Source organism: Vicugna pacos, chromosome 35 (genome assembly GCF_048564905.1).
Source record: "Vicugna pacos chromosome 35, VicPac4, whole genome shotgun sequence".
NCBI lineage: Eukaryota > Metazoa > Chordata > Mammalia > Artiodactyla > Camelidae > Vicugna > Vicugna pacos.
In genome coordinates, this window is record NC_133021.1 from 35325656 (window position 1) to 35338485 (window position 12830).

At 39.8% G+C, this 12830-nt stretch overlaps 1 protein-coding gene across 3 annotated transcripts in view; it reads left to right on the forward strand.

Annotated features, from left to right (window-relative positions):
• LARP4B (La ribonucleoprotein 4B) overlaps positions 1 to 12830 on the forward strand; it is a 75742-nt gene that overhangs the window by 24844 nt on the left and 38068 nt on the right. For all 3 annotated transcript variants that reach the window (XM_072955123.1, XM_072955122.1, XM_072955121.1), the window contains 2 exons: positions 647 to 775; positions 1408 to 1467. In XM_072955123.1, the coding sequence (XP_072811224.1) occupies positions 695 to 775; positions 1408 to 1467 (141 nt within the window). In that variant the 5' untranslated portion in view covers positions 647 to 694. The remainder of the gene's footprint in view (positions 1 to 646; positions 776 to 1407; positions 1468 to 12830) is intronic.

Below are 12830 nucleotides of genomic sequence, written 5' to 3' on the forward strand. Positions count from 1 at the left end.
CCTGCTCCTGATACCGAGTCGCGAAAACTGTTACCCTCTGAGCCCAAGTCGCTTCGTAGGCACTTGGGGAAATGAGATGAGCACCGTGTGCGAAGTTCAGTGTCTGCCCTTGAGTCAGCGTGTGTACAGGCTGCTTGCCATACTTGTGCCCTGTGTCAGGGTGGCTTTTGCTTTCTTTGGTTCAGGATTGTGTAGGGATTCCTTTTAAACTATTACTATTTCTTCTAACAACCGTTTCCTGGAACAAAATAAAATTAATGGAGTCAGTCAGAAATGACATATATATAAATTTGGGACTCATCAATCCCCAGTTTGGAGTTCTATTAATTTCATAACTTGGTATTTTTAAAAAATGAGTTTCTGGATGTGAGTGGGTTTGTATGTGTTAACGTTTGGCTTCTAAGTCTTAGGATATTATCGTGGTTACCAAATTAGTGTGAAGAAGAAACTTATTAAAAAATAAATATTTCTTGGGTGAGTCAGGTGGAAGTTATGGGGAGATGTCTTTAAACTGTGTGGACTCCAGAGGGGTTAAACCCTTGTCCTGGAAACTTGAGGATTTTAAGACTGATTAGTAATTTTGTATTAGGATCAGTTACACTCTGCACTTCCAGTTACTGATTTTACTATTTTTATTGTTTTACAGCTTCCTACGGTTAACATTCTCCCAGTGGGACCACAAAGCAAACAGCCCATGACTTCTGATCAGGACGCTAAGGTCGTGGCTGAACCGCAGGGCCAGCGAGTCCAGGAAGGGAAGGACAGTGCTCATCTGGTGAGTGTGTCTCCGAGGCCAGGGTTGGCCTGGCGCGCTTTCTCCCCTTCCATGCAGGTTCTGCGTCGGGTTTAGTAAGGAAGTCAGAACAGGAGTGCTGGCGTGTCTCATGACTTAAACAGAGGTGTGATATTCTCAGCACCCTTAGGAGTTGCTTCGTAGAGGAAATGATAAGTTTCTAGGTGAGAGGGAAAACAAATGGCATTTTCAGCTTTGAATACATAAAGGTCTAGATTTAAAAATCACCAAGAAAATTGTAGTGATTTATAAATACTTTAATAACATAGCCACTGTAGTGATATTTGTTTGAAGGATTAGAATTATAATATAGATTTTTAATTTTGACTGCCTTTGTTTATTGTAAGATTTTATCATGTCAAGCATTAATATTTAAAGTTTCTAAATGCATTGGGAAATATAGGTTTTCTTAATTTTTCGAGGAATTTTGCTTACGATGTTCAGTCAGAATTTCAAAATGTTTCAATTTTGAGGCTCCTGCATCATTCTGAGTATCTTACTGAATTTGTCATGTAACAATGAGCTTTTCTTGGTTTTGTTTTGCTAAATTGTTGTGGTTTGAAAATTTTTTTCTTTACATTGTATTGATGTGTTTGGTGTTTTCAATTTTACAGATGAATGGTCCCATACCTCAAACCACTTCTCAGACAAGTTCCATCCCAACTTTGAGTCAGGTAATTCATTTCCGAGATTAATCTCAGCTGAGGCTCATAGATGCTGCCTTACAACAAACGTTTATTGTAAAAAAAATTAGAAAATGCCAGTGTTCCCCGAAAGGGAGTGGGGGCAGCCCCTGGGCACAGGCACTGCCAGTGCGTGCAGTCTCCTCTGGCTCCCATGCTCGCGTGTGCATCTGTTCAGATGACAGTGTACGTGGGCACTGGTTTAATCCCCATGTTCATTGCAGTATTGTTAACGGGTCACTGAGTGTCTGTTGTATGTGTCTGATTAACTTTACATTGTGATAGCTTTGGTTCCGTAAAGCACAGAAGTTATAGTAATCTTTTACTAAGAAAATCGGCTCACATCTTAGCTGTGATTAATGAAAGAATAAGGAAATGGAGACCTGCTGGTTTTTAAGTCCTGCCTTACACCATTTGCGTTTGCCTGTGTCAGGTGCGTTTGGAGTCAGGAGCAGTTAGCTTGGCAGTCTTCTTAAGTGATCTCATAAACCCTACAGAATTTTAAAAGTAAGTCTTCTTAAAAGTAATCGTGCAAAATTTGTAGTCAACTTTATCCATTCCCCCCAATTATAAGAGTTCATGTAAAAATTCAAGGTGGGGATTGGATTGTTGATCTGTTCATGATAAAGGAGAATTTTAAATAATGAAAGACCTTCCCTGTTGTTCTATAATGTATGTAGAATTTTTTGCATATTGTATTTTACATTGGTTTTTTAAATGAGTTATATTTTAAGCAATTTAAAATCCAAATATAAGACTTCTAGTAGACTAAGAGGCAAATTATATAGAAATCATTGAAGGATTTTAAAAGATTCTTATTTAGACCAAATCTCCCTCCTCTCGATTAATTTGCAGTCCAATATAATATTCAGATGTCTTTAAAACCTATTGTAGAGCATAAAACCAGATATTTGGATTCGATGGATGGGTTTTTTTCTATTATTTTGTTTTTGCTTGTTTTTTAAAATTACTTTGTAGGTGAGAATTGAGATACGGCCGATGTAGAGAAGAAGTGTAACACTAGAGCCAGAATTCAGTATTTCATTTCTGTGGAGAAATAATGTGCAGCTAATGCTGCCTACACATGCTTTCTTTGTCTTCGTCATTTTAAGAGTTAATTTCCTGCGATAGAATATCACGTGGCTCGTTCTTGGTCCAGCCCTGCTGCTCGGTACCCTTGATGTCCCTTGGGCCGATCTCATCTCTAACAGCGGGATTTGTAAAGCGTGGACACGCTGCTTCCCAGGTTTTCAGGGTGTTGCACACTTTAGGTTTTCATTGGATCATTGAAAACTAGAGCTGGAAGGTACCTTTAGAGACCATCTGGGCTCACAACATGTGTGTTCTTTGAAAGTTTATAACAGACTCGAGCATCTTGATAGAAAAGAAAGAGTACACACATTTTTATATAGTTGTAACCATACCAACATACACATATTCCACCTTGTGTTTTCCCGCATAGCAGATCTCATCGATATAGCTGCTCGTTCTTGCCCTGTAGTATTTTCTTTGTTGAGATGCCATCATTTCCTTAGCCGTTTGGCTTTGAGGTACATTTAACTTGTTCCTTTTTTTTTTCCTGTGATTATAAATGGCATTGCTTTGAATGTTTTCTAACTGGCATGGTGCATGGTGCAACTAAGTGTGTGGACGTTTTAATTGGTGTTGTGGCTTGGTAGTCTGCAGTTGCTACAGTCGGTTAGTGAGTCTGATTTAGGAACTGGTCTCTGTAAGATGCAGCCTTTCCCTTGAGTTAGGTGCACTGTAGGTAGCAGGAGCATCTTTGAAGTGATGTCTGAATAGTTCAGGAGCAGGTTTGCATGTATCCAGTGGTACTATCAGGTGTTTATTCTGTAGTCCACCCCCCCAAAAAAAAATCCATGTCGAGTAGTAACTATTTACAAATCTAGCCAATCAGTGAGCTCCGAAAAGTGATTCTTAACTGGAGGAAACTGAGACCTAGAGAGGCTTAAGTCATTTTCCCAAGATTGCTCTATTAGAAAGTGGCAGGACTAGGATTTGAACCAAGGCAGCCTGGCTTCAGAGCCAGCTCAAGATGAGTACTTCCTCTTGACATCTGTTATTACCTTTAGAAAGAGAAACAACAAGGAGAAAGCAGTACCAGAAACAAAACCTAGCTCCTGCAGGCATTCGGGAACTATGCATTGTCTCTGAGTGGCTGACATTAATTTGGGATAAAGCTATAGGATTTTAGGTGGGGGTAGCATGACTTACACATTTTAGGAAGATTATTTTGACCTCATTATCTTAATAGAATGTGTTGTGGTGAGCCGAGAATGGAAGCAGAGAAACCAGATAAAAAACTGCTAAGTAACGAAAGAGAAATGATGGTAGTTTAGACTGAATGGATTTCAGGTTCACTCTGGAGGTGGATCCAACTGCACCAGGTCAGGATTGGATGTAGCGTTGGGGTGAGGAGAAGGTAAATCAAGGACAGTTGAACAACTTGACGGCTGGTGGTTTCATTTATTTTGAGGTGGAAAAAACTGAAGAAGTAAAGGTTTGTAGAGGGAAAATCCACTAATTGGTAGAAATTCGGATGAGCAGTGAAGTGGGTCACTCGTATCAATTGGATCTCACTGGAGAGGTTAGGGCCTGAGAAGTAAATTTGGAATAAACAAGTAGCTGTTTTACTATGTTTATTGTATAGAAGAGACCATTAAAACTACTATTGTGTATGTTCATCAGGTAACTGAGTTACCTAAAATTAAAAATTATAATTAAGAAGTAACTGAGTTGCCATTTAGAACAAAATCAACTGTAATACTTTTTTTCCCTTCTATAATTTTCTGTCCATCTTGAAAGTTTTTACATCCTTCAAGGGCATTCTCAGCTATAACTGTTAAAATTTCATTGATTCATCTTTTTCACAGTCACCTATATTACTTCCTTATTTGATTAAAATTTATATAAGAAATTATGTATTACATTACTTTTCTAAAGATTTTAAGTGTGTGTTTTATCTTGGGAGTTTTAAGACCCATTTGGGCAGGAGCTATGTAATGTAGCTCATGGATACTTCTCTGCAAGACATACTTTAGTTAAATTGAAAAGAAATTTTTTTTTTTTTACATTTTTATTGATTCATAATCATTTTACAGTGTTGTGTCAAATTCCAGTGTTCAGTACAATTTTTCGGTCATACATGGACATATACACACTCATTGTCACATTTTTTTCTCTGTGATCTATCATAACATTTTGTGTATATTTCCCTGTGCTATACAGTGTAATCTTGTTTATCTGTTCTACAATTTTGAAATCCCAGTCTATCCCTTCCCACCCTCTACCCCGCCCCCCCCGTAACCACAAGTCTGTATTCTCTGTCCATGAGTCTATTTCTGTCCTGTATTTATGCTTTGTTTTTGTTTGTTTGTTTGTTTTTGTTTTTTAGATTCCACATATGAGCGATCTCATATGGTATTTTTCTTTCTCTTTCTGGCTTACTTCACTTAGAATGACATTCTCCAGGAGCATCCATGTTGCTGCAAATGGCATTATGTTGTCGGTTTTTATGGCTGAGTAGTATTCCATTGTATAAATATACCACATCTTTTTTATCCAGTCACCTGTTGATGGATATTTAGGTTGTTTCCATGTTTTGGCTATTGTAAATAGTGCTGCTATGAACATTGGGGTGCAGGTGTCATCCTGAAGTAGATTTCCTTCTGGGTACAAGCCCAGGAGTGGGATTCCTGGGTCATATGGTAAGTCTATTCCTAGTCTTTTGAGGAATCGCCACACTGTTTTCCATAGTGGCTGCACCAAACTGCATTCCCACCAGCAGTGTAGGAGGGCTCCCCTTTCTCCACAGCCTCTCCAGCATTTGTCATTTTTGGATTTTTGAATGACGGCCATTCTGACTGGTGTGAGGTGATACCTCATTGTAGTTTTGATTTGCATTTCTCTGATAATTAGTGATATTGAACATTTTTTCATGTGTTTTTTGATCATTTGTATGTCTTCCTTGGAGAATTGCTTGTTTAGGTCTTCTGCCCATTTTTGGATTGGGTTGTTTATTTTTTTCTTATTGAGTCGTATGAGCTGCTTATATATTTTGGAGATCAAGCCTTTGTCGGTTTCACTTGCAAAAATTTTCTCCCATTCCGTAGGTTTTCTTCTTGTTTTATTTCTGGTTTCCTTTGCTCTGTAGAAGCTTGTAAGTTTCATTAGGTCCCATTTGTTTATTCTTGCTTTTATTTCTTCTAGGAGAAAATTTTTGAAATGTATGTCAGATAATGTTTTGCCTATGTTTTCCTCTAGGAGGTTTATTGTATCTTGTCTTATGTTTAAGTCTTTAATCCATTTTGAGTTAATTTTTGTATATGGTGTAAGGGTGTGTTCTAGCTTCATTGTTTTACATGCTGCTGTCCAGTTTTCCCAACACCATTTACTGAAGAGACTGTCTTTATTCCATTGTATATTCTTGCCTCCTTTGTCGAAGATGAGTTGACCAAAAGTTTGTGGGTTCATTTCTGGGCTCTCTATTCTGTTCCATTGGTCTATATGTCTGTCTTGGTACCAATACCATGCTGTCTTGATGACTGTAGCTCTATAGTATTGTCTGAAGTCTGGGAGAGTTATTCCTCCAGCCTCTTTCTTTCTCTTCAGTAATGCTTTAGCAATTCTAGGTCTTTGATGGTTCCATATAAATTTTATTATGATTTGTTCTAGTTCTGTGAAATATGTCCTGGGTAATTGGATAGGGATTGCATTAAATCTGTAGATTGCCTTGGGCACTGTGACCATTTTAACAATATTGATTCTTCCAATCCAAGAGCATGGAATATCTTTCCATTTTTTAAAGTCTTCTTTAATTTCCTTCATCAATGGTTTATAGTTTTCTGTGTATAATTCTTTCACCTCCTTGGTTAGATTTATTCCCAGATATTTTATTACTTTGGGTGCTATTTTAAAGGGGATTGTTTCTTTACTTTCTTTTTCTGTTGATTTATCGTTAGTGTAAAGAAAGGCAACTGATTTTTGAACATTAATTTTGTAACCTGCTACCTTGCTGAATTCTTCGATCAGCTCTAGTAGCTTTTTTGTGGACCTTTTAGGGTTTTCTATATATAGTAACATGTCGTCAGCATATAATGACACTTTTACCTCTTCTTTTCCAATTTGGATCCCTTTTATTTCTTTCTCTTGCCTGATTGCTGTGGCTAGGACTTCCAGGACTATATTGAATAGGAGTGGTGATAGTGGGCATCCTTATCTTGTCCCAGATTTTAGTGGGAAGCTTTTGAGTTTTTCACCGTTGAGAACTATGCTGGCTATAGGTTTGTCATATATAGCTTTTATTATGTTGAGATATGTTCCCTCTATACCCACTTTGGCGAGAGTTTTTATCATAAATGGGTGTTGAATTTTATCAAATGCTTTTTCTGCATCGATTGAGATGATCATGTGGTTTTTGTCCTTTCTCTTGTTGATGTGATGTATTACGTTGATTGATTTGCGTATGTTGAACCAGCCTTGTGTCCCTGGGATGAACCTGACTTGGTCATGATGTATAATCTTTTTTATGTGTTGTTGGATTCTATTTGCTAAAATTTTGGTGAGGATTTTGGCGTCTATGTTCATCAGTGATATTGGCCTATAATTCTCTTTTTTTGTAGTGTCTTTGTCTGGTTTTGGTATCAGGGTGATGGTGGCTTCATAGAATGAGTTTGGGAGTATTCCCTCCTTTTCAATCATCTGGAAGAGTTTGAGAAGGACTGGTATGAGTTCTTCTTTGTATGTTTGGTAGAATTCCCTGGTGAAGCCGTCCGGTCCTGGACTTTTATTTGTAGGGAGGTTTTTAATTGCTATTTCTATTTCCTTTCTAGTGATCGGATTGTTCAAGTGTTCAGTTTCTTCTTGATTCAGTTTTGGTGGACAGTATGTTTCCAGAAACTTGTCCATCTCCTCTAGGTTATCCAGTTTGGTTCCATATAGTTTTTCATAATATTCTCGTATGATATTCTGTATTTCTATTTTGTTTGTTGTAATTTCTCCATTTTCCTTTCTTATTTTGCTAATTTGTGCTCTCTCTTTTTTCTTCTTTGTGAGTTTGGCCAGAGGTTTGTCGATTTTATTTACTTTTTCAAAAAACCAACTTTTGGTTTGGTTGATTTTTTCTATGGTCTTGTTAATCTCTATTGTATTTAATTCCTCTCTGATCTTTATTATTTACTTCCTTCTGCTGCTTTTTGGGGCTTTTTGTTCTTCTTTTTCTAATTGATTTAGGTGGTGAGTTAACTTGTTTATTTGAGATTGTTCTTCTATTTTGAGAAAGGCCTGTATCGCTATAAACTTCCCTCTTAGCACTGCCTTTGCTGTGTCCCATAGGTTTTGAGTGGTTGTGCTTTCATTATCATTTGTCTCAAGGTATTTTTTAATTTCAGCTTTGATTTCCTCATTGATCCATTGTTTTTTTCAATAACATATTGTTTAATCTCCATGCTTTTCTTTTTTTCTCCTTTGTTTCTCTGTTGTTGATTTCCAGTTTCATGGCATTGTGGTCAGTAAAGATGCTTGAGATAATTTCTATCTTCTTAAAATTGTTGAGGTTTCTTTTGTGTCCAAGTACATGATCGATCCTGGAAAATGTTCCATGTGCACTTGAAAAGAATGTATATTCTATTTTTTGGGGGTGTAAAGCTCTGAAAATATCCACCAAATCTAGTTTTTCTATTGTAGTATTTAATTTCTCTGTTGCCTTGTTTATTTTCTGTCTGGAAGATCTGTCTAGTGATGTTAATGCAGTGTTAAAATCTCCAACTATGATTGTATTCCCATCAATATCCCCCTTTATCTCTGTTAGTAATTCTTGTATGTACTTAGGTGCTCCTATATTGGGTGTATATATATTAACGAGTGTAATATCTTCATCTTGTATCACTCCTTTAATCATTATAAAATGTCCTTCTTTATCTTTCTTTATGGCCTTTGTTTTAAAGTCTATTTTGTCTGAAATCAGTACTGCAACACCTGCTTTTTTGGCTTTTCCATTTGCATGGAATATCCTTTTCCATCCTTTCACTCTCAATCTATATGTGTCCTTCTCCCTAAAGTGGGTCTCTTGTATGCAGCATATTGAAGGTTCTTGCTTTATTATCCACTCTGCCACTCTATGTCTTTTGACTGGAGCATTTAGTCCATTAACATTTACAGTAATTAATGATAGATGTGTGTTTATTGCCATTTTGAACTTATCTTTGCAGTTGAATTGGTATATCCTCTTTGTTCCTTTCTTCTTCCTTTTGTGGTTTGGTAATTTTCCTTTGTATTATCATGGATTTTATTTAATTTTTGTGACTCCCTTGTAAATTTTTGACTTGTGGTTACCCTTTTTTGTAAATCTATTAACCTATACCCGTTTTTAATAAACTGATAATAACATGATCTCAAACCCATCCTACTGTTAAAAAAATTTTAAAAAGAAAGAAAAAAAATTCTATATTTCCCTGCCTCCCTCTCCCACTCTCAGTGATTTGTATGTCTTCTTTTATAATTTCGTGTTTTCTTTATTTGTAATTCATGAGTTATCACCTTTCCAGTTGTACGTTTCTCATTTATGTAGCATCCTGCTGCTTTTCTATTAGCCCTTTCAATATTTCTTTTAGCATGGGTTTAGTGTTGCTAAACTCCTGCAGCTTTTTTTTGTCTGTGAAACTCTTTATTTCTCCTTCTATCCTAAAGGATAGCCTTGCTGGATAAAGTATCCTAGGCTGCATCTTTTTTTCATTCAGGGCTTTGAATCTATCTTGCCACTCCCTTCTGGCCTGTAGTGTTTGTGTAGAGAAATCAGCTGAGAGCCTTATGGGGGTTCCCTTGTAGTTCACTCTTTGCTTTTCTCTTGCTGCCTTTAGAATCATTTCTTTATCCTTGACTCTGGCCATCTTGATTATGATATGTCTTGGTGTGGGTCTATTTGGGTTCTTCGTGTTTGGGACCCTCTGAGCTTCCTGTACTTGTATATCTGATTCCTTCTTTAAGTTTGGGAAGTTTTCAGTCATGATTTCTTCAAAAACCTTTTCAATTCCCTTTGATCCTTCTTCCCCTTCTGGGACCCCTATTATGCGAAGATTGGGACGCTTTATATTATCCCATAGGTCCCTTATGCTATTATCATTATTTTTTATTTGCTTATCTTGTAGTTCTTCTGAATGGGTGCTTTCTGTTGCCCTGTCTTCTAGATCACTAATTCGTTCCTCTGCATTAACTAGTCGGCTTTGCACAGCTGTTAGATCATTCCTCATCTCTGTCATTGAGTTTTCCCATTTTGCTTGGCTCTTCTTTATAGCTTCAATTTCATTTTTGACATATTTTATTTCTCTAAGCATTATCTCTTTTAATTCCTTCAGCAATTTGATCACTCCTTTTTTGAAATCTTGATCTAGTAGGCTATCGATGTCTATTTCATTGAGCTTTCTTTCAGGGGATTCCTCTTGTTCTTTTAATTGGGAAAGGTTTCTCTGCTTCTTCATCTTGCTCATACCTCTCTGGCACTGTGGTTTATGGAGTATCAGTTGTCTATTTTGGATCTTAAGGATTTTATCTATCTAATGCCTATTTAGGAATAGAACTTAGGGAAAAAAAAGAAAAAAAAAGAAAAGAAAAGAATAAGAGAGAGAGAGAGAAAGATTTTTAAAAGAAGGGAGAAAGAGGGTTTGAAAACAATGTATAATGAATAATAGAAGAGCGGGTTGAAGCAGCGTATTAATCGGGTGGAGACGTCCTTTTAAAACCTTTAAAATAAAAAGGGGGGGTGGGGAGATGAATATATGTGTTTGAAGCCTGTGTCTAATCAATAACAGGACATCAAAACCCAAGAGAAATAGAAATGAATTAAGAAGTAAAAATTAAAAGAGTAATTGAAAATAGAACAGGTAAAAACAGATTAAAACAAAACAAAACAAAAACAAAAACAGAAAACAAAAAAACAAAACAAAGCAAAAGAAAAACCAAAAAAAAAAAGGGGGGGGGTTGTCGGTGTTCTCCTGGAGTGTGTGTGCTTTTAATGTGATGTCCTTCTGTCTTCGTCCTGTTTTGGAAGCTCAGCTTGTTTTCATAGGCCCTCCGTTGGCGCCCTCTTCTGTGCTGCTCCCAGCACCTGTCGGCAAGCAGATCGCGCCTCCTCCTAACACGGGGTCAGATGCAGCTCTCCTCTGCTGCGGGCGGGCGGGTCACTGCCCCTCTGGATGCCGCAGTCAGATGTTGCAGACTGGCCAGGCAGGAGGGCGGGTTGTGCCCCTTCCCAGCACCTCGGTCAGGGGTTGTGTTCCTGCCCGACAGGCGGGGGGCCGCTCTCCCCCTGCCTGCGCCGCCGGTAGCTCCGCTGCTCTGTGCGGCTGCGGGCTCTGCGCCGGCGCTCCGCCCTGGCCGGCGCTCCGCCCTGGTCGCGCTCCGCCCTGGTCGCGCTCCGCCCTGGTCGCGCTCCGCCCTGGTCGCGCTCCGCCCTGGTCGCGCTCCGCCCTGGTCGCGCTCCGCCCTGGTCGCGCTCCGCGGGTGGGCTCGGGGAAGACCTAGGGGCAGCCTCGTCCCTGCTCCGAGCCAAGACCCAGCTGCTTGTTTGTCTTTGTGGAGCAAGTTCTCTGGGGGACCAGAATGGAAGGATCCTATCTGCCCAGGGCTGTAGGCCCGTCTCAGTCTGGCCCTTGAGGCTGCTAAGCCCTTCGGTGAGGACGCAGGTTTCGCCTCTGCCCCCGCCTGGGTGCTCAGCGCCGGAGAATATGGCGGCTCTGCCTGGGCCCCGCCCCTCTTCCCCTGAAAAGTTTCCGTGGGTTTTCAGAGATGGGGGTATGCACCCTTCCCCCAAGAGCACATCAACCTTGCTGTTTTATGGAGGGCCCAGGTTGTTCTGTCCTGTACACCCACAGCCCCGGCGCCCAGCCCCTTGCAGTCCCCCGGAGCTGCCTCCGTCCAGCCGCCCCCGTCCTCCGCCCGGCTTGTGCAGCCTGGCCCTGCCCGCGGCTGCTGGCCCGTGTCTCAGGCTGGGTGTCGGGGGGACGCTCCGCGCCCGTTCAACTTAGTTCCGTCAGACAAGGGCTGCTCTGCACAGATCCGAGCCCCGGAGGCTCCCCCTCCGTCCCGCCGGCCTCCCAATCGGAGAGGGGAGACCCAGCGAGCGAGCGCCAGTCCTCCTTTGCCGCTCTCTCCCCGCGGGACCCGTCCCGCGCTGCTCCGCCTTCCGTTCTCTCCCCTTTCCCTCTCTCCTACCAGATCCCTGGCGTCTTTATCTTTTGAAGAGGGCGATGATCTGTCGGAGTTCCGCAGGTGCTCTGGTTGGCTGAGTGGGTCTGTAGATGTGGGTCTTGGTGTATTTGTGGGAGAGGGTGACTTACAAGCGTCCTTCTACTCCGCCATCTTGCCCGGAAGTGTCCGAAAAGAAATTTCTTTAACACCAACATGGCATAATTGATAGTGTAGTCATTTATTCTAAAAACTTTTCTTTATGTATATTGTGTGTGTGTGTATTTGTGGTTACCATGGGGACTGCAAAAAACATCGAAAAGATATAACTATCTAATTTGATGCCTGTTTAACCTCAATAGCACACAAAAACTTTTCTCTTATAAAATTTTCTTCCCTCTGTTATTGGTGTCACAGATTACATCTTTATTAAGTGTGCCCAATACCGTAGATTTATACTTATTTTTACACGTTTCCCTTTTAAATCCTTCAACTTTTGTTTATCGAGGAATGTCTTTTCCCAGGGAATGTCACAAATGAAGTGAATGTCCTTCATTTTTGAAGAGTAGTTTTGCTGGATAAAGAATTCTCAACTGAGGTTTTCTTTCAGCACTTTAAGTATGTCATATCACTGCCTTCTGTCCTGCAAGTTGTCTCATGATAAACTGGAGATTATCTTATTGAGAATCTCTTGTACTTGATGAGTCCTTTTTTCTCTCTTGCTGCTTTTGACAGTCTGACTATAATGTGTCTTGGTGTAGGTCTCTTTGGGTTTATCCTACTTGAAGTCTGTTGATATTTGTAAATTCATGGATTTCGTCAAACTTGGGGCATCTTTGGCTCTTATTTCTTCACATATTCTTTCTTCCCTGTCCTCTCTTCTTGCTCTGGGACTCCCACAATGTGTGTGTTGGTCCCTTTAATGATGCCCCATTGAGTCTTTTAGGCCCCATGTACTTTTCTTCATTCTTTTTCCTTCTGCTCCTCAGACTCAGTAATTTTAATTGTCTTGTCTTCACATTTGCTGGTTCCCCTTCTGCCTGTCCAGTTCTTCAACTGAACCTTTCTAGTGAATTTTTCAATTTAGTTATTGTACTTTTCAGCTCCAGAGTATTTGTTTGGTTCTTTTTTATAATTCCTACCTCTTTGTTGAT